The 23,170-nt window shown below is 33.2% G+C and overlaps 1 protein-coding gene across 1 annotated transcript in view; it reads right to left on the bottom strand.

Moving 5' to 3' along the window:
• The window catches only part of nol10 (nucleolar protein 10), a 57,300-nt gene that overhangs the window by 4,698 nt on the left and 29,432 nt on the right, over positions 1-23,170 (bottom strand). Inside the window, exons 3-14 of the mRNA XM_073842564.1 lie at positions 21,740-21,800; positions 21,576-21,661; positions 19,074-19,152; positions 18,793-18,942; positions 18,621-18,687; positions 16,525-16,577; positions 14,213-14,339; positions 8,423-8,502; positions 8,230-8,328; positions 5,957-6,043; positions 5,707-5,874; positions 2,308-2,624 (exon numbers count right to left, since the gene is read on the bottom strand). Of these exons, the coding sequence (XP_073698665.1) occupies positions 2,308-2,624; positions 5,707-5,874; positions 5,957-6,043; positions 8,230-8,328; positions 8,423-8,502; positions 14,213-14,339; positions 16,525-16,577; positions 18,621-18,687; positions 18,793-18,942; positions 19,074-19,152; positions 21,576-21,661; positions 21,740-21,800 (1,374 nt within the window). The remainder of the gene's footprint in view (positions 1-2,307; positions 2,625-5,706; positions 5,875-5,956; positions 6,044-8,229; positions 8,329-8,422; positions 8,503-14,212; positions 14,340-16,524; positions 16,578-18,620; positions 18,688-18,792; positions 18,943-19,073; positions 19,153-21,575; positions 21,662-21,739; positions 21,801-23,170) is intronic.

The raw sequence follows: 23,170 nt of genomic DNA, 5'->3' as shown, positions 1-23,170 counted from the left end.
TTTGGTTCCCCAAAGAACCAGTCAACAGTTCCTAAAAGAACCATTTAAAGAACATTTTAAATATCTAAAGAACCTTTTCTGCATTTGAAAGGTTCCATGGATGTTCAAGGTTCTTCACAGAACCACTGATGCCAACTTCTAACAGATCTCTATTACTTTTTAATAAATAAGGATAATAGGCGAGTTAAAACAGGGCTCGAAATTAACTTTTTTACTTGGTAGCACTGGTGCTCACAACTTCTAAATTTTTTTTGGTGCTCCTAACTTTTCGAAGCACCTCATTTCTTTTTAGTAATGTGCCAAACTTGATTCTTCATGGCCAATTCTCATTGCAGATGTTTTATAAGCAAATGGGCTAATTCTGAAAGCCTTTTCTATATATTTATATGAGTAAATATGAGTATTTATATGAGTACATGAACAAGACGTTTATTTTCTCTACTATAGGTAGAGCCATTTAAATTAGAGGCAACCGCTGCATTTTTAAACAATCTACAGTATAAACAACAAAAAATAAACGACACTTCTTTCGTCGTGTATAGACAATAAATGCAGGCATGATCAAAGTAGGCTACTCTTTCAATATTCGAAGTGCAAATAGAGACCAAATTTTTCAAGCATGATACAGAGCTATAGACACTACACAAGTTATTATAGATCACATACTAATAACAGCCTAGATATTTTATGTAGCCTAATTTGCACGCATTGGGAAGTCGCTCTCTAAACGTGGGGTATTAAAATTGCTTTTGAATGTGCGTGCACGTTTTACTTTTGGTTTCATTTTAAAGGATCGCGCGAAACTCTCGACGGAGCGGAGCGTCCATTCTACAATACCAGAGATTACTTTAACGAAACCATTTGAAAGTGGGAGGTCACCAACGGGATTTTGAAAAGCGTGTCCCCAGTGGAAATTACTCCCCTGCGTGAGTGCCGCTGAGTTACCATTTTGATGTGAATGTATGCCGCGTTGTACAGTATATTGAGACGGAGGCGCCAGAATTGTGACAAAGTACGCTGTAGCACAAAATATACAGATTTCTTCAAAGCAGATTGTGGAGACCTTTTGTCCACAATCAAAAGAGAGAACGGCGAACCTGTCACTGTATCAGCTCACAGCAGTCTGTACAGTAGTTAGGCTAGCGAAAGTTTTGTAAAGAAATGAAACCAAGTCGCACCATAACAATTTCTAGCACTCGCACATATGCTCCCAAATACATTTTGAGGTCGCGCAGATTAAATTTTGGGAGCATATGCGACCAAAACGGTCGCAATTTCGAGCCCTGTATTTATAAAAAAAAAAAAAAAAAAAAAAAAAAAAAAAACAGATAAAGGTTCCAAAAGGGTGTTTTTGCAGTGATGCCATAGAAGAAGCTTTTTTTGGTTCCCTAAAGAACCTTTTCTGCATTTGAAAGGTTCCATGGATGTTCAAGGTTCTTCACAGAACCACTTTTGTTTTCTGGACAAAAAAGTAAAAAAATGAGGTGAGTTATACAAGAACAAAATTGTTTTCTCTATACATTTTCACACCTCACTGAAAGATATTTGTTCTTTTCAACTCACCTAATTTTGTACTTTCTTTCCAGAAAACAAGACTTCATATCTGCAAACTGCATCTCAAGTAAATTGATCTTGACTAGGGTTGGGTATCGAGAACCAGTTTCATTTTAAAACCGGTTCCAAATTTCCAGTAACTGGGTATTCGAACGCATGTGTAACAGTATTTTTAGATCTGCGTTCGGTGTTAAAGAGACAGCCGTCTAATTAATGTGCCGCCTATCATTACAGTTAATCAAAGAACAATAGAAAATCATTAACTGACTGAATATCTTTTATAAATTTAATTTGATTAAATTAATCGATATTTTACTTATGAAAAGAAAACTATGCAGTGTTTTTAAACTTTTGATTTAAATTTCTGTACCTGACATTCGTTCGGTTTTATTTATTTATGCCGTTGCTAATTGATTTGTTTGTTCCTATTTTATTAGTTGTCTTTAACATTAATGTTTGAAATTTATATTAGTCTTTATATTTTTTTCTGTGGTATTTTTTGGTAAAACCATAGGCAAAAGACAGAATAAATATGTTTGACTCAACTTTTTTATCTTATTGGAATCAGAATTAGAAATCGATAAAGCGATAAGCATTTATTTTTTTGCAGTGCATGGATCATTCAAGGCCATAACTTTACAACTTTCTGCTCCAATTTAAGACTAATTTGTAGAAAAGTAAATTAAGACTTTAGAACCCTCAGAAACCCTGTATGAATGGTTTTAAATGGATTTATGAGAAAAAGTAGCTTACTTCTGCATCTTCTGCTTGTGGACAACATCGCCGAAGCTACGAAACTCTTCTCCTGCTTTGATCTGGTAGAATCTGGGCTGGCTCTGGTTCTGCTTCTGAGGCTCCTGCTGCTGGTTCTTGACTGGATCAAAAGTCTGTAAGCTGGTTTCGCGGTCTTGTTGCCTTCTCTCTTTACTCTGGATATAATCGCGCTCACGCTCCTCCGCCCGTATAAGACGCCGCTGCTCCCTCACTTCCTCTACCCAACTCTTTTCATCATCAGAGCTGTCCTCTTCCTCTGAGCTTCCACGGCCTTCCACCTCCTCCTCTTCCTCAACCTGCTAGAGAAACCAAGCCAGTTTGAGAGAAAACTCAATGTGAAAGTTTTATTTTTATATTTTCTGTTATCATTTAAATTTTAGTTAAGAAAATGTTACTTTTGTTGTGTTTTTGTCATTTGTACTACTTTTTAAAAACACGTCTATATAGTTTTATTAATTTTTATTGACATTTACACATCTCCAGTAGTGTTGTCGCAACATCTTTGGTACAATATCTTAAGCAATATTTATATTTCATACCCTTTTCAATACTAGGTGGGAAAAATGGTCACACTGCTGAAGAAATGCCAGTGTTTTGTTCAGCACGAGCTCAATGACTGACTGTCACCGTCAATATAATCAACACGGAGTAGAAGCACTCTAAATAAGAGGTTTATTGTGCATTGGTAATATTCACTGGTTATAACCAGAGTTTGTGAGAAAGCAGTGACAGTCAGTGATCTCACGCTGAAAGGCAGCATTGTTATTTAATTCATCTAAATCATTTCTGATAAAGTGAGTGCTCTAAATCAGCTTGTTTTTCATGTGTATCTTGCATATAGAATATGGTCTGTAATTTCCTCTCACAAAACAAGTATTTTAAAATACACCATTGTTCAAAAGTTTGGAATCATACTTCTACTGTGCAAGGATGTATTAAATTGAATCAAAAGTGACAGTACACTGCAAAAAATGCTTTTCTTACTTTGATTTTTTGTCTTGTTTCCAGCCAAAATATCTAAAAATTCTTAAATCAAGAAGGTTTTTCTAGACAAGTTAAATTTATTGTCTTGCTTTTCAAAAAAAATTAAGATAAAATTAAGTGAGTTTTTGCTTAAAACAAGCAAAATAATCTTATTTCAAGCAGACAACTAGATTATTTTGCTTACCCCACTGGCAGATTATTTTGCTTGTTTCAAGCAAAAACTCACCTAATTTTAATTTATTTTTTCTGAAAACAAGAAAATCTTTTTACTTGTCTAGAATTTCCTTCTTGATTTAGGAATTTGTAGGTATTTTCGCTGGAAACAAGACAAAAAATCTAAGTAAGAAAATAATTTTTTGCAGTGTAAAGACAAAAAAAAATTCTATTTAAAGTTACTTTTGAAATTTCTTTTCACCAAAGAATCTGAAAAATAATTGTATCACAGTTTCCACAAAAATATGAAGCAGCACAACTGTTTTCATTGTTAACAATAATCTGAAATGTTTTTTGAGCAGCAAATCAGAATATTAGAATGATTTCTGAAGGATCACGTGACACTGAAGACTGGAGTAATGATGCCGAGTATTAGAGGAGAAGTTCAGTTCCAGAACAAAAATGTACCTTTCTTTCTTTGGTCGTAAAAAAATTATGTTTTTTGAGGAAAACATTTCAGGATTTCTCATTTCAGGATTTCTCAATTCAGGATTCTCCATATAGTAAACTTCTATGGTGCCACGAGTTTGAACTTCCAAAATGCAGCTTAAATGCGGCTTCAAACAATTCCAAATGCGGTTGTGGGCGATCCCAGGCAAGGAAGAAGGGTCTTATCTAGCGAAATGATCGGTTATTTTATTTTTTTGTTTTATAATTTATATACTTTTTAACCTCAAACGCTCGTCTCGTCTTGCTCTGCCTGAACTCGTTTTTTTCCCCAGTTCAAAACAGTTAGGGTATGTCAAAAAACTCCCATCTCATTTTCTCCCTCAACTTCAAAATCACCCTACATCACTGTTTTCCCTTTTTGTTAAGGGGGTTTGATCTTCTGCGTGTTCACTTTGCAAACACTGGGTCAGTACTTATGAAGCAATGTAAGATGATTTTGAAATTATTTTTCAAGTTGAGGGAGAAAATGATGAAAAGACGGGAGTTTTTTGACATACCCTAACTGGCTTGAACTGAGTTCAGGCAGAGCAAGACAACACAAGCGTTTGGGGTTAAAAAGTATGTAAATTATAATTAAAAAAAATAATAATAATCAATTGTTTCGCTAGATAAGACCCTTCTTCCTAAGCTGGGATCATTCACAATTTGGGATTGTTTGAAGCCGCATTGAAACTGCATTTTGGAAGTTCAAACTCGGCGGCACCACAGAAGTCCACTATATGGAGAAAAATCCTGAAATTGTTTTCCTCAAAAAACAATTTCTTTACGACTGAAAAAAGAAAGACTTGAACATCTTGGATGACAAGGAGGTGAGTGCATTATCTGTACAATTTTGGTCTGGAAGTGAACTTCTCTTTTAAGTTTTGCATCACAGGAATAAATTACATTTTAAAACATATTGAAAGAAAAATACTTACTAAATTGTAATATATTTCACAATATCACTGTATTTGTTGAATTTTTAATTAAATAAATGCATCTTTAGTAAGCATAAGGATCAGTTCAAAAATACTAGAAAAAAAACGTATCGACCACAAACTTTTAAATGATATCGCAATTTCTATCATTCATTATCATTAATCTTTTTTGTCAAATAATGGTGACTCTTTATATTTTAGTAAAACACATTTTAAATTTGAACACAATTAAATTTGCAATATGCAATCATGTTTGGTTAAAAAAATCTAAATAAGTGAATATATCATTTATATTTTTACATATATATTAAGGGTTGCCATATTATTTGTTATAAACATGTTTATCTCGTCACTTCTTTCAGACATACATAAGTTGACATTAATAAATGCCATTATATTACAGGGAAATAATCATGTAGCTCTACATTACTATGCATAACTTATGAGGTATTTGCTGATTGTCGTTATTTAAACAAATAATAGTTACTTCATACAATAACAATCATCAAAATAAATGTAGGTTGCAGTCCTAATTTTATCTTAACATACCTAATTTAATCTACAGTACTTAAATGCTAATAATTGTCATCTTTTATTAAATCATAATTCATGTATTTTTTCAAATGTGATTGTCTTGCAGGATACATGGAATACTGTCTAAGAATTCGCTCTAAACGATTGTCCATCTTACAAGGCAGCATAATAATGATGCCTACCATTTAAAACTGATTTGATGTTGGGAGGATGCCTATGATTTCTGAGTTGTAAAAAACAGCTGTACAAAGTGCAGAATTAAAGTGATGAGGTGGTGTACCTGTTCCTCTTGCTCAGCAATCTGGTTGAGTTTCTGCCTCCTATTTTTATCCAGGTTAGACACGATGGGGTTCAGCAGCCTGAACTCCTCGCTTCTCTCATCCACCTGGAAATCAGGGTTCTCGAACATCACCTTGAAACGGTCGTCCGTCAGGAGATTGGGTACGGTCTGGAAGAAAAAAAACAGATGATTGCAGAAAATGTGTGAGAGACAGAATTAAAAGACAGTGTGGAAACAGTGAAATGCTCACATTGCTCTTTTTCTTCTTCTTCTTGATTTGAAGATCACTGTCCTCCATGAGTTTCATGGCCAGTGCCTTATTGACCTTGGGCAGCTTCTGTTACAGAAAACAAGACAAAGTATGACGGCGTCAAAGCACTGACGATAACAGACTCTGAGAATTTAGAAAACTGCTACTGGGAAATAAAAGAAAAGAGGTTACATTCAGTCAATACTAGTGCTCTATTATGGGTGGGTGATATATCAAAAATAACGTATCACAATTATTTTTTTTTAGAAATATCTTGATTTTAATCACAATTCTTTGTCATGTTGGTTTTACCATTTTGTGAGGTGTCTGAGCAACATTTTAAAACCAAAGCCTTACAAGTTAACAAAATATAAAATTAAAAGAATGGCAGATGTTTAGGCCAAAGTGGGCGAAGACAAAAAACCTTGGTCAATATTTTATCTTTGTTCTTAAAAAAATAACAAAGATAGGCTACATTTTACAAATACACATAACATACAAAACAACCAAACAGTGCTTTAATATTCAGGTACAGAAGGTGTATTTAACAGTAGCAGTTAGCAGTATTGACCACTATAAACAAATTATACATTGACTCTTATTAAAGCAACTGTATTAAAGTACTTCACTTAAGAGCAGGGAGTCATTTTTCTGTTTTGTTTTATTAGCTTACCATCACCCAAAAATGAATTCTGTCATCATTTACTCACTCTCAAGTTTTTTTCCTGAACATAAAACTTTTTTTGAAGAATGTGGGTAACCAAACGGTTGCTGGTCTCCAGTTACTTCCATAATATTTGATTTATTTTTTTCCCCACTATCAAAGTCAGTGAGGACCAGCTACTGTTGTTCACATTCTTCAAAATATCATCTTTTGTGTTCAGCACAAGAAAAAAATTAATAGAAGTTTGGGATAATATGTGAGTGAGTAAATTTTTTGGGTGAACTTTTTAATGACAATCAGCAGCATGTTTGGTTCTGTCGCTTTAAGAGCTGCAAGCATCTAATGTACAGACGTGCATCTCTGTTTTTCTCTGTAACTGTTTACTTTCACTTTAGACATAACCAACTGTGTTTATATGTAATCTTTGTGTGTTTTTGTCAGTATTAGCGAACCAGATGCGAAAGACAGCTTAGTCCAGTAATCAGGCACTGTTTGACAGGCTTTTAGCGCGTGTGCTTCAGGTGTACATGCTCATAATGCATAATCTTTAAAGCACATGCAAATAATGCGAATAAGTGCAGTGTCCCGTGAGTGAATGTAAGTTGTGTTGTACAGTATATTAAGAAGAGGCACAATGTAGCATGATTAGGGCTGTACATTTAATCAAAAATCAGTTTGATTTGGATTTCGGCTTTAAACGATCATGTAAATACTGTAATGGACATAAAATGATTAATGACTAATTAAAAGCCTAATTTCACATGCAAATCAGCAAAATCATGCAACGCGACTTTCATAAACCAGACATGCTTGTTTTATTAATGTTTCTTTGATGTTATGTTTTTAAAAGTGAGAAAGAGAACTTGCACTGTACTGTGTATGCGATCAGAGACGGAGCAGAACACAGACATGTCAAGTTATCTTTCAACTCGAGGTGCACCTACACATTCAAATACATGCAAAAATATTTCAAAATGAGGCGCTTGGTGATTATTCATAACCTTTGTCAGTTAGGTCATAAATAATCATAAACAGCTGAGAATGAAAATACGTGTGTAACACGGATCAGTGTGGCATTTAAAGCGTCAACAAATAATATTCCATCTGCCGTCTGTGTGCTTAATATTAATAAAATGTAAAAATACAAAGAAAAAAAAAAAATCACTCTCTGCTCTTGAATTACTGTTGTAGTTTTTATAAGAAACGAAGCATGTTTAATTATTACAGCGAAGATGCTCTTATTTTACATTCAAATACTTACATTCAATTTCTGTAGTAGTGTTAGACTATTTTAGACTTGCATAAAAGTACTCAGTACTTTTTTTAAAACACTTTTTTTCTGTTGTATTGCCATCTTTAAATTAATCACTAATATAAAGTTTTTGACCCAGTCATAATCGTGTTTACAATATTGAACAAAATGGGCCTCATTTATCAATCTAACATAGAAACGAGCGCAGATCCGAGCGCACAAAATAACTTACGACAGAGTTCGCATGTGATTCATGAAACAATCGTATACCACCAATCCCATTGTACGCTGATAAATGAGCTGAAAACAATCGTCATTTAAACACACACACAGGATGAATGTGTCAACAAAGATTACCTTGAGCTGCACTCTTTGTGCTCTCGACTCCTCGATCTTCTGTCGGATTTTGTCCTTACGGTACTCTTCATAGGCGAATGGGTTCACCATGTTCTTTACCTACGACGATGCACAGAAATTTAACATTTAATAATTTAAAAAAACTAAAATGTTAAAACAAATGGACATGTACAAATGTGACACAAATCTGCACCTTGTGGTAGAGCCTGATGTCCATGAAGAAGCCGTGCATGTAGGCCCTGAGCAGAGGCGAGCCAATCAGATGCACCAGACCTTAGAGAGGGGAAAAAAAAGCTAAATGTCAGGAAATGCAATTAAAATTCAAGAATCCAAAAGAACATTGATGCTGATAGCCTTGTGGGATATTTTGAATCCCAGATCGCAGAGCTTTTCCGAACCCGCCCCCCTTTCTCTCCCACTTTGCTTCCTGTCAGCTGTAAACTGTCCTATAATAATAATAAAAGCAAAAAGAATCCCAACACATTTAGCAAAAATAATATAACCTGGTCATTCCGTGTCAACTCAACCAAAGGTCCCCGGCTCAAATTTTTGATTTTGCTATTTTTTTTTTTTTCTGAAGAAAGATGTAAAGTGATGAAAGCCAAATATTAAATGTCATGGATTAGTGTTTACTGAGTAATCCACAATGTTGTAAAATGGCAAATTACAGGGGGTTAAAAATGACTTCAGAAAGATGGCAGCATCATAATGTTATTTTTACACTGAGACTGGTATGTCTGTTATTACAATCCGTTGACTTTAGCTGTCTTTGTTGCATTATGTGCCAATGGTGCCCATTCAAAAATGGGGAAACAGCACTTTTCAAGTTTTTATCTTCAAAGTTTGCATGCCTGTAACTCAAGAAGCATTAAAGATATCTTAGTGCCCTTTTAGATAAGGGGTCTTACTAAACTTTTTTATTTTTAAGGCCCTATATGGTTCGGTTCCAGAGATATTGGAATTTCAATATGGCTCCTGGAGTAAATCCTTAAACTGTACACATTTATGGTATTCAAAAAAATCAAATGCAAGTCACTTTTGGAAAAATATATGAAAAAATACTTTTCTTTTAAACAGCAATGTCTGAAGAAGTAAATAATGTTGAAATCAGATATGTATCTTGTTTCCTTCTGTCAAGACAACTACATTGAATATACCTGTCGGAGTGTAATAAATATTCTTTTTCCAAAGTTTGCATGCCTATACCTTAAGTAGCATTAAAGATATCACAATATAATTTTAGATTCTAGTTCTTAATAAACTTTTCTTTTGGAATCTTCATTTACAAGGCCCTACATCATTCATTTTCAGAGATATGGGGACCTCAATGAGCCAGATTGTTGAATGTTAGCCATTTTCAATGGTCGAAAACCAAATGCTGGTCATTTTGTATACAGCCAATACTTATTTTATTTAAAGAGCAATGTCTGAAGAAGCAAATAATGTTGAAACTAGAGATGTATCTTGTTTCCTTCTGTCAAAACAAATACATTGAATATACCTGTCAGAGTGTAATAAATATTAGTTTTTTTCCAAAGTTTGCGTGGCTATAACTTTAGTATTAAAAGATATCGCAATATAATTTTAGATTCCAGTTGTTAATAAACATTTCTTTTGTAATCTTCATTTTCAAGGCCCTACATCATTCAGTCCCAGAGATATGGGGATCTCAATGAGGCTCCATGTCCAGATTTTATTTAAAGAGCAATGTCTGAAGCAGCAAATAATGTTGAAATGTTAAATTGTATCTTGTTTTCCTCTATCAAAACAATTATATAGGACATACCTGTTTGAGTGTCACAATTTCTTTGTAATTTGTGTGCTTGGATGAGTTGGATCATTTGACACGGAATTACCCAGTCAACTATATTTTACGTATATACAACCCCCAAGTTGTTTCAAAGCTATATGAAATACTTCCTTCTGTTAAACACAGAAGATATTTTGCAGAATGTGGGTAACCACATGATAATTGTTGGTCCCCAATGACTTCCACAGTATGGGGGTAAGAGAGAGAGAAAAAATGTCAAAAAGTCTTTGGTTATCAGCAACTGGGTGAACAAAACACTGGGGACGCATAGCAACCCAATGCTGTATACAACAGGCTGCATTATTAACCTGCTTATATTGTATGATCATGGATTAAAAATCGCAAGGTTCAATAAAGACATGCCAAAGCATTTAAAGAATTCATCAGACCTTTGTCTGTATTGAGCAAGGACGAGTTATTCCTTCAATTACACTCTCCACTGCTATCAGGAAAGAGGCTGATTACACAACAGATAAAACACAAAACAGCAGACACATGTCTGTCCATGTCTGAGCACCTCTGCTGCAAAGTACAAATATGTCTCTGTGATGGAACAGGCTGCAAAATGAAAGACAAAAGTAGACCATGATGGAAATTTATGAACATATGAGCCTCTATTTCCCCTATACAACAAAAACAATTGGCTAACCACAATGTCAAAGACAAAAAGCACCATACAGGTGTAAACACTTGAGCTCTATTTATCTGATACATTTTGAATCCTAAATTTTAAATCTTAAAAAAAAAAAAAAAAACACCAACCATGCAAATTAAATGGTAACACTTCACAATAAATAAAATGTCCTCTATGTTATAGTTTTTCATGCATTAGGTATCATTAACTAACAGTGTACAATTTTTAGAAATCAATACTATTTTATAAATTGTTAATAATGTTTGATGCTAAAAATGTAGTTAATATGTACATACAGAAACATTAAAATTAGTTTAGCCCAAAATAAACAGAATTTCCAAACCCACGAGACAAATTTTTCAGTTTTTTATATTCTTTCATTATTTTAATCAGTAATTTGTAAAAGTCCACATCATTTTTAAGCCTCAGTAAGTTTAGATTTTTACACTGTGTGATCAACGGATGAATAAAAAAGATAAGAAAGTATTATTACATATGTGACCCTGGACCACAAAACCAGTCTTAAGTCGCTGGGGTATATTTGTAGCAATTGCCAAAAATACATTGCATGGGTCAAAATTATTGATTTTTCTTTTATGTCAAAAATCATTAGGAAATTAAGTAAAGTTCATGTTCCATGAAGATTTTTTGTAAAATTCCTACTGTAAACCTATCAAAATGTAATTTTTGATTAGTAATATGCATTGTTAAGAACTTAATTTAGACAGCTTTAAAGGTGATTTTCTCAGTATTTTGATTTTTTTGCATCCTCAGATTCCAGATTTTCAAATAGATGTATCTCGGCCAAATATTGTCCTATCCTAACAAACTATACATCAATAGAAAGCTTATTTATTGAGCTTTCATATGATGTACATATCTCTGTTTTGTAAAATTTAACCTTATGACTGGTTTTGTGGTCCAGGGTCACATATAATTAAAAAAAAAAGTATATTTTGCACAAAATAAATTTTATATAAAATGTATATGTAACCCCTCTCACTCGGGTCTTACTCGCACCCGCTCCAAGCAGGTCTCGAACCCGAGTCTCCGGCACGGGAGGCGAACGCACTAACGAGGAGGCTAAAGGCTGCAACCTCTAGCATCAGCACCTAGTAGCTGGCCTCCGTTACATACAGTATATGAAAATGTAGCCATGTGCAGTAATGTTGAAAACTGAGAATGTGACAGATCATGATTATTAGCTGATAATGAAAATCGTAATTAAATTCAAATTAAATTAAATTAAATCGTGAAACTAGTGAAGATTCACACCCATACTTCTAAGATAGCAGTATTGACATACAGAGATTACAACTATAAAGAAAAAGCATAGAAATGGCAATTTTACATTTTGTTATCATGTAAAGTTGTAAAGATGTATTGGCACAGCACAGGAATTAATGTAGATAAAGAATCGTTTAGGAATAGGATTGTGACTCCCGATCGTGAAGTACCTAAAGATTTCCACCCCTATTCGATTCTAGCGCTGGAGTCGACTCCGCCACTAAGGCTATTTAGTGTCGACTCCACCTTCCCTAATACAACCTTACTGACTTACCATCTTATTTGTTCAGGTTCTTTTACGTGTATTTTTGATTCAAATGCTTTTCTTGTATTTTATCTGTCAAACCGAGAATTTTTCCTCCAATGTATTAAAAAAACGCTTGCTAGACTCGTCTTGTTACATAATCCTGGCATTCTACAGCCCTGCTGAACCCCGTCCCTCCACGTCACATCCCCCACTGCATCATATGAGCCGCTTTCTGCTGACGCCGGCATTCCTCTGCCGTTTTTCCATCTTCGACCCACTGAACTGGATCTTATCATTGCTGTAGGTCTGACACTAACACTGCTAGTATGCTTCATTCTTTGACTTTTAGGAGATGGACTGAGATTACTCGAGATTGAGGACCCTCTGTGGCTCAACGCCTGCAACCACACCTGTGACTGACTTGTGCAACTACTAGAATGTTCTCGGAGTAAATAGTTTATAAGCTGATGTGCCTCAGACATGGTACATAACATGTCAAAACGTGCTCCTCAGTGATAAAACTATAACTAGGCCTGGACGGAATCTGAGGTTTCTGTCTTCAGATTCTCAAAGGCTACCATTTATGGTAAAATTGTAGCATACAGAAACAAAAGAATCATTTACAGTAGTCAACACTTGAAGTGGATCAAAAAAAGTTCAAAGTTTTCTTTAAACAAGAACAGGTTGTTTTTGTTTTGATCCACTTCAAAAGTTGACGACTGTATAGAACTTATGGTATTCATTCAATATGAACCAGAGTCTGAGTCTGGGATTATCATCAGACTTGTAATGCAGGTACACTCAAAAACATAAGAGGTTAAGGTCTAAATTTAAGATTAATGTATTAGAATACTATAAAAACTCATTTTTTTTGGATTAAATCGTTTTAAAATTAATGTGATCCATATTTGTCATTCATACATTAATTAAACAGGTCAGATTTCTGTGATGTGTGACCTTGGACCACGAAACCAGTCATAAGTAGCCACAGCCAACAATACATTGTATGGGTCAAAATGATTGATCCTTCTTTTATGCCAAAAATCATTAGGATATTAAGTAAAGATCAAGTTCCATTAAGATATTTTGTAATTTTCCTACCAAAAATATCTCAAAACTTTGACTTTTACTAATCATTTTTGATTAGTAATATGGATTGCTAAGACTTCATTTGGACAACTGTAAAGGCGGTTTTCTTAATATTTAGATTTTTTTGCTCCTGGAAAGCTTACTTATTCAGTTTAAGCTGATGTATAAAGCTCAATAAAATAAAAAAAACGTACCTTGATCATCATACATTTTAACTAACTGAATATTGTTTGTTCCATTATTCACGCTTTTTACCCGATTACTTTTACAAAGCACAAATGTATTTTGATTCTAATCTATTTGAATAGATATATTATGAAAATAAGATTTTTTAAAATAAAATCAAAAATATGCAAACAGTAAAAACAACATCAATTTCTGTATGGCTGAGCAATTCAAATACAAAAATATAAAATTTTAGCCTAAATGTGACCCTGGAGCACAAAACCAGTCTTAAGTCGCTGGGGTATATTTGTAGCAATAGCCAAAAATACATAGTATGGTCAAAATTATTGATTTTTCTTTTATGCCAAAAATCATTAGTTAATTAAGTAAAGATCATGTTCCATGAAGATTTTTTGTAAAATTCCTACTGTAAACATATCAAAATGTAATTTTTGATTAGTAATATGCATTGTTAAGTACTTAATTTGGACAACTTTAAAGGTGATTTTCTCAGTATTTTGATTTATTTGCACCCTCAGATTCCAGATTTTCAAATAGATGCATCTCGGCCAAATATTGTCCTATCCTAACAAACCATACATCAATAGAAAGCTTATTTATTGAGCTTTCATATGATGTATATATCTCAGTTTTGTAAAATTTAACCTTATGACTGGTTTTGTGGTCCAGGGTCACAAATATTTTTTTGTAAATTATCTAAAGACAATCAGGCAGAAAGAGACGAACTTACCCAGGTTCTCCAGGTCTTTGCGTGTGACAAACTTGTAATCGTCGTAGATGGTGCTCTCTGGGTTCTCCTCAAGCTCCTCTGTCAGGTTATCCAGGAAAGAGCACCAGCGTGGAGCCGGACCAAGAGCCTGAAAGACACCGTAAAACAGAGATAATGTGAGAGGAGAGGAAAACAGAAGGCCTCTTTTGAGGTAAATCATCAATAACTTGTCAAAATGTGATCGTTTACAGACATTCTGAAGATGGTCTTTAACATTTAAGGATAAATCTCATTAAAACTGTTGTGATAACTGATCAGATTTCACAGAGAAATTAATAGAAAGAAGTTTCCTGGATGAAGGCTACTTGTTTGTATTGTGACATTTTTATGACGCACATTGCCTGCCAGGTTAATGTGGAAAAAAGGACACACAATGGCAGTATCTGCTGTATCTGCCATAATCTGTGCTGATTTAAAAATGAACAACAACAACAACAAAAAACACTCAAAGGTCTTCACTACAAACCACCAAATCTCATTTTATGAGACTGTATTAATTTATTTGTTATGCGTTTATTTGATTACATTCTAAATAATTAATATAATTAAATATTAAATAATTATTTTATAATTTATATATTATATGTTAAATTATTAAATAATTAAAGTTTCATTTTCTTCATTATACATTTGTAAATTAATTGTCATTTTCTTTTGATGATATTTTAAATGATAATTACATAATGTTTTATGAATTCATTTAATCAGAAACCACTTAAAAAAAAAAAAAAGTTTTAAATCCTGAAACAGAATTTGGACAAAAATTAAAAGGTAGCTTATTCTATGTTGTTTACATTCATGCTTGAGCTCTAACAAATATGTGGAATGCTTCCCCATTATTTTTTGATATGAATATTGTGCTAAACATTAATATGAAAAAATGACAATGGAAAAAACACTGTGATAACATTTTTCCCCATATCACCCAGCTTTAACTTTGTCTTCACAATGAAAAAATCTTTATGGTCTTTAAAACAAACTTTTGCAAAATAGAATTAAATTTTTTTTTAGTTTGTTGTAGGGCTATGCAATTAATCGAAATTCAGTTTTGCTTTAGACCTCAAACGTTTATGAAAACAATAATCGAGATAAAACGATAATTACTCTGGATTCTGCCCCCTTCGTGCGCTTTCGCTCCTCTTTAAAAGCCCAATTTCACATGCAAATCAGTAAAATCATGTAATGTGACTTGCATAAAATGGGACACGCTTGATTTATAAATGTTTATTTGATGTCATGTTTTTAAAAGCACAAAAGTGAATTAGCACTGTTCTGTGTATGCATTCAGAGACAGGACAGAACACGGACAAGTAAAGTGAACGTTTAGCTTAGGTGCGTACCTAAATGGTCAAATACATGCAAATATGTCAAAATGCAGCGATTGGCGATTATTCGTGTAAACCTTCATCAGTTATGTCTGAAATTAACGTAAACAGTTGAGAATAAAAATCCGTGTGTAACAGTATACTGTATCCGTGCAGCTCTTAAAGTGGCCACAAGTAATATTCCTTCCTCCGTCTCTGTGCTTAATGTTAATCAAACAAAAGACAAAGACCAAATTTTGTAGTTTTCATAAGAAACAAAGCATGTTGAATTCCTACAGCGAAGACTATGCTGTTTTATTTTACATTCAATTAATTACATTAAATTTCCCTCCAAAATAAATAAATGTTTCATTTGTATCTTTTTTGTTTTGTATTGCCATCTTTAAATTAAAGTTCCTCATAAACGTGTTAAATAACGGTGATTACAATATTGACCAAAATAATTGTAATTATAATTTTTGCCATAAATCGAGCAGTCCTAGTTTGTTGTGAAATGTGATCAGGACTTTTCTTAACAAGATTCACTCAACCATGTGTTTTTACTAAGCATGTCACCGCTTTTATGAAGGGCAAATGATCTGTTTATGTTTTTTGGAGATCTCCAGTGTGTTTGGTAACCGTGTGTTTGTGGGTACTCAACTCAAACACACAGAGGTAATGCTCTCTTATTGCCAAACACACAGAGCTACATCACATGCAGGTCTGGATCAGGATGTAGTTTCTCAGAAATGTTTCAGCTGCCCTTAACTACCACTGCCCTGTAAACTATAAACACTATAAAAGCACTGGGAGGGCTTGCTTATATTTAGAAAGAGTGGAAAAGGTGCAGTTGGTGGAACAAGGCGTATACAGACGTGCCATGACTAATCAATATTCGAGGAACACAATGTGCTCAGAGCATCGGCAGATTTTTGCAGCATACTTCATAACACACCATCTGGTACTTACAGGGATGTAAAAGGTGTTCATTTTTGGGTGTTCATTGGCAGTGAAGAGCATACCTGTAAAGTGGGTCACATAACAGAAATTAGAAAACAAACAACCCCCATATAAAGGGAGTCATGCTCTCCCAATGTGTGCATGCTGGCTTAAACATCAGAGTTGTGGAAATATAACTCCTAATAAACAAAGTACAGTGAACAAGAACACTTGATTGTAGCCACTACCATTTAAAAGTTTAAGGTTGGTGAGATTTTGATCTGTGAGTTTTTAATGTTCACCAAGGATGCATTTGTTTTATATATTGTGATGCATTATAATTTAAAAAAAAATGTTCTATTGCAGTATATGCAGTATATAAATGTCATTAATAAAAGAATATTGTATAAAGCATTTTGAGAAAAAAAATTATATGATTTTATATCAGTGTTATTTTAACATTGCAAGTAGTTTAATTGTATAATTAAAACCATTTTTCATGGGTCAAAGACGTTAAGATGTCGATGTCAAAAGAAATTTACAAAAGTGATTTTATGTCCATATAAAGCACATTAAATGTAAGCTTCTACTTTTAAGCTTTCAAATGAGTTTTGGTTGAAATAATGTTACATTGTCATTTAGTGTAACATAATAGTTATGTCAAAATTCAAACAGCATGCTTATTCTGACTTGTGCATATTAAAATATATAAAGGATTGAGGGAGCATATTACATTTTATTGTGTTTTAAATGAGTAAAAACACTTCTTCCTGACAAATGGGTGAGCAAAAGCATGGATAATGGCAAATTTAAAAAATGTAGAATTACAACTAATTAGTATTTAGGGTTGAAGTAATTTGTCTTAATATGTCATAAATTGATTTTTGTTACATTAAAGATTGTTACACTTTAATGGGTAACTTCTGTATATTAGGAAAAAATGCATGATATTTATTTTTTGCTCAGAAAAACAAAAACAAAAATACAATTAAATAGATTTTTTTTTTTTGGACAAAACAACCTTTTAAAGCAATATTACACTTACTGTTTTGACACATATGTATGTTTATATTTTATAAATATTTATTTAGATATTTTTGACATAAAATGGCAATAAAAATGAATTATGATAAATATTATTATTATAATCTCACACTACCATTAAAAAATACAGTAAAAACAGTAATACTGTGGAATTATTACAAATTTAATTAATTTTCTATTGTAATATATTTAAAAATGTAATTTTATTTCTGTGATCAAAGCCTTCAGTATTCAGTGTCACATGATCTTTCAGAAATCATTCTAATATGCTAATTTTTGTATTTATTTATTTATTATCATCATCAATTAGGTGCAAACATTGATCTTTAAAACATAATTTAAAATAACTCTCTTCAATCCTTTAAAAAAAAAGGATATAATAGTTACTTCAAGAGCTTTCTGTATCATTCACTTCTATTTAAGATGTATAAAACAGCTCATGCTCCTTGATTCTGCAAGCAGTTATCATATTTTTATATATTTTTCATAATTATAAAGACACAGGATTGTATTGCAAATAGTTGTATCATTTCTTGCACTTTGTTATTCTTCTAATTATTTACCTACAGCTAATAAATCAGAAGTCTGGCAAACTCACAGAATGTGTCTTCTTTCTGAGCTACATAATGAATACGATATTATCTAATAAAGTGAATATTATATAACGTAAGGAGATATATCAAACAGACAGACTTTAAAATTTTAAAGGCTTTTGTTTTAAAAATGTTTTGTTTAAGACATACTGCCAAACATGACTTACAATTTGCTATTGCAAGAGACAGTCAGATCCTAGAAAGCATTTGACTGGACCAAAAACTTTTTTTTTTTTTTTTTTTTTTTTTTTTTACACACCCCTATGAGCAAAATGAGATCAATAATTTTGGTCTGCTTTCCAGTAAGAGAAGGATTATCATTTCTAAATCTGCTGCGAAGTTTATGTTGGCATCTGTCGGAATGTATAAATGACCTTAAAATACAAGGACAAAATGCCACAAAACTCCAATTTAGACTTTATGGAGTCAGTTCAAAATGAACTAGTTTCTTATTGTGGTTAAACTTCAGCTCTATTTGTGTGGACTAACCAGAGCCAGGGTAGAGACACACGTCATTGATGCCGGACTGTGGTTCGATGGAGGAAAATACTTTTCCCTGAAATTAAGAATAAGAAAAAAAAAGTTATGCAATTTATGTTTTTTTTTTCTCCATAGAAGGTTCAAAGCTGGATGTCTGGCTATAAAATTCACCAGGCCTTACATTGTTTTTATTCCACATCTTTAAGATTTTGGAGTCGGCAGAGAGAACCAGGTCCAGCGGGTTGTGGAAGTGAAGGGATTTGATGGGCAGCCCATAGTAATGATCTTTAACAAGCAGAGGATGTGAAGAACGAAGATCATAGACGAGAACCTATGAGGACACAACGCAACTCCAAGTCAGAATGAACACTGCTAGTTATTCAGCACTGTAAAATCTGAAGTGTTTACATTTGTTTTTATTGTTGTTTATATTTTGAACTAAGGAATCTCCTTAATACTGACCTGTCCAGTGCTGGTGCCCACCGCCATGCCCAGAGAACCATTGAACTTCAGTGCGCTGATGGACGGCAATCCTTGCACCCTTTAAACATGACAAAATCATGTAATGATGAGGTTATTACTATATAATAAATACATCAAAAAACACTTTTTTTTTTAATCAAAATGATCTTTTACAACATTAGTGATTTTTGATCCAATGAACATAGCCTTGGTGAGCATACGATTAAATTACAACACTGGGCTAAAGGCCAAAGGCCGATTACCGAACACGGTTTTTTGTGTTTCCCCTATGTATTTTACCATTTTTTTTTCACTACTGCATAAATTAAATAGCCAAAATGTGTTTCTTACAGTTTTGTCTTGCTTCTCAAAAAATAAATAAATTACAAAACAACCATTTAAAAATATTTACTTAACACTGAACATTTTTAACATTCTAGTAGACTATATAGCCTACCAACAAAGCACAATTTAACTTAAAATTAACTTAAAGTTAGTAAAATAATATTCTTTGGCTATTTTTAAGACCCCCTTCTTGAATGTGCTTTTAATGTACAAATAAATGCAGCCTTGCTGAGCAAAGGAGAATGTTATAATAAATGTATTAATAGAGCTATTGTGATGATTGTTGTTATTATTTTTGTCTTTTTTATTTTATTTTACAGAACAACAGTAAAGTTGCAATACTAACATTTCTGAATGTTGACTTTTATTTTGGTGGAAACTCCTTAGTACTACTTTTTGCTGAGAGCAGCAGATTTATGAAAGATTCTCAAACGCAGATTTTTCTTTGGACTTTGAACCCTGGCTAAGAAGCTTGTGCAGCGCTGTCAGAATAAATACAATTTGTGCGTATATTAGACAACATAACATTCTGTAGTTTTCTAATGGTTTGAGGCCATTTGGTGATTTCAGTCATCATACAGTAACCAGCTACAACCACCCCTTTCTCTTCTTACTGAAGACATGCGTTGTGATTTTTTTTTTTCAATTTCAGTTGCCGAACATTCGGTGCATCTCTACAATTAACATTATCCCCTGGTTTAACAGACAAGTCTTAAGCCTAGTCCTAGACTAAAAAGTTAGTCTAAGCTGTTTCAACTGACAGAAACTTGCACTGACTGATCTTAAAATATATATCAGTGCCTTTGTTTTAGCTCAAGATGCACACTAGTAATGTTTTTTCTAAGGCATTTTTATAAAATGTACTTAAATGTCCTAATTGAATTATTGAACTAAGCCCGGTCTATGAAACCTATATGTGACCCTGGACCACAAAACCAGTCATAAGGTTGAATTTTACAAAACTGAGATGTATACATCATATAAAAGCTCAATAAATAAGCTTTCTATTGATATATGGTTTGTTAGGATAGGACAATATTTTGCCGAGATACAACTATTTGAAAATCTGGAATCTGAGGGTGCAAAAAAATCAAAATGCTGAGAAAATCACCTTTAAAGTTGTCCAAATTAAGTTCTTAACAATGCATATTACTAATCAAAAATTACATTTTGATATATTTATAGTAGGAATTTTACAAAAAATCTTCATGGAACATGATCTTTATTTAATTTCCTAATGATTTTGGCATAAAAGAAAAATCAATAATTTTGACCCATACAATGTATTTTTGGCTATTGCTACAAATATACCCCAGCGACTTAAGACTGCTTTTGTGGTCCAGGGTCACATATTACATCAAGTTGTCCCAAATTGGTATTTGTTAAGGAACTGCAGTTTTTTTTTATTAGTTTAATGATAAACTACTAATTAAATCATAAAAAAAGTAAAATAAAAATTAAATGATTTTAAAATCAACATTAAAAAAAGATGTTGACTATAGCCATGAACATGCAAATGCGATACTTAATTATTAAAATAATTATTTTAAATAAATATGTATAAATAAATAAGGTAAAAGCTGATCACAAATACAATTTTAATTTGTGCTTTTTCATGTGTTTAAAAGACAAAGGCCTTCAAAAGACAATGAGTAAATAACCAACAGAGTGATAATTCAAATAAAAGTAATTAGTAGTTGATGCAATGATGCACTTCTTAAACCTGAAATGATTTTTGTAAATCAGTGGCCAAATGCCTCCAACTGACTAGTGACTAATCTTTGTGCGAATGTCCACAAAACTTGAAGACTTTCTGAATGTTTACAAGCAATAGGCTTGATGAAATGAGAAATTAGGGAGAATTAATACATTTTCTAAGCAATGGGTTTAGAAAATCAGAAATTATGGATAATTAATAAATTGCTATTGTGTGAATAATATTTAATCATGTAATCCATTAAAAAAGTAAATTTAGTCTGATTATAAGTATTCTAACATAACAATCTAATTACAAGTATTTAATTTTTGGAATCTGATTATGTAATCCAGATTACATGTAATCCGTTACGACCCAGCTCTGATAGAGAATAAAAAAAAATCATTATTCATTTTTGGATGAACTGCATATGAGAATAACAGAGATGAATGTAAACTCACTCAGCCCCGTCAGTGATGCTACTGAGAGCACAGTCCAAAACACCCACTCGATTCCGGACACGAGGGTCCCAGCATTCCACTTTGCCCTTCACACACAGACAAAATCACATTAACACACAGCACACTAACACAACCACAACCACCAGAATGAGATAAACACATACCTCTATTGTTCCCGCAGCAAATAACTGATGAACAGGATTGATGTCACACACATTGATTTCTCTGTAAAGACATTACATTTTTACAATTCATACACAACTGATCTCCTGTGATCAATATTTGGCGTTTATCATGATTTGTTTGGCAGTATCATGTAATGAAAAATGCTATTTTGCATCTCAAACTGTTATAAACAGCATTTTCTATTTCCTTCTTATGTATCTTATTATATACACACGTGTTAATGAACACATAATTGAGACTACATCAGCATTTTAATAAAACATATGTGACCCTGGACCACAAAACCAGTCATAAGGTTAAATTTTACAAAACTGAGATGTATACATCATGTGAAAGTTTAATAAATAAGCTTTCTATTGATGTATGGACAATATTTGGCCGAGATGCATCTATTTGAAAATCTGGAATCTGAGGGCGCAAAAAAATCTAAATTCTGAAAAAAATCAACTTTAAAGTTCTCCGAATTAAGTTCTTAACAATGCATATTACTAATCAAAAATTACATTTTGATATATTTATAAAAGGAATTTTACAAAAAATCTTCATGGAACATGATCTTTGCTTAATTTCGTAATGATTTTTGGCATAAAAGAAAAATCAATTATTTTGACCCATACTATGTATTTTTGACTATTGCTACAAATATACCCCAGCGACTTAAAGGGTTAGTTCGAGCATTTAAGACATGAAGTTGTATGCAATCCTTATCAGCACTATAGTGTATACACACTGACCCACACTGCGTTCACCTCCCTGGTCAGAGTTCTGGCCGCTGGAAGTTTTTCAAGAAAGTAGTCACGGTTAGTTTCCGGGGCCTCAAAACTGTGCGTTTTTTTACGTGAAAAAAATATATGCGTTTCAAAGCTTGATTAATTTACATCACAAAAAACACTCCTGACAAAAATCATACCTCAGTTTTAATCGGCACTATATTCTTTCCGTTTCCATCAATCCGCGCTGCTGTCAGTTCGCACGTTCCGATCAGCTGTTCCATTACACACTCGAATGACAACGACGTCGTAAAAAGTAGAGAATTAACAATGGTGCGAACTTGTAAATTCCCAGGTTGTGACCACAAGAATGTGCAGGGATCGCCGTTCAGATTCCATCGTTTTCCTGTTTCTGATATAGTTATGAGACAGCTTTGGCTGGTTGCCATCGGCTACTCTGCGGGAGCTAAAATATCCAGTATCAAGGATTTTCGTGTGTGCTCTCACTTCAGCGAAGACGATTACATCCCCAACCAAGGAGGAAAAATCAAAAAACGGATTTTAAAGAGTTCTGCTGTACCAGTACCACGGGTAAGCTATATTTACTAACTTTATGTCGCATACGACAGGTTTATTTTGAAGCTAACGTCGGTTTTTAGGCTAACGTTACACTGAGAATATTCTAACCGGGGCAGTGAT

The sequence above is a fragment of the Garra rufa genome, chromosome 6 (assembly GCF_049309525.1).
Source record: "Garra rufa chromosome 6, GarRuf1.0, whole genome shotgun sequence".
Classification (NCBI taxonomy): domain Eukaryota; kingdom Metazoa; phylum Chordata; class Actinopteri; order Cypriniformes; family Cyprinidae; genus Garra; species Garra rufa.
Note: the sequence above shows the minus strand (reverse complement) of the source record. Positions and strands in the feature narration are given on the sequence as shown.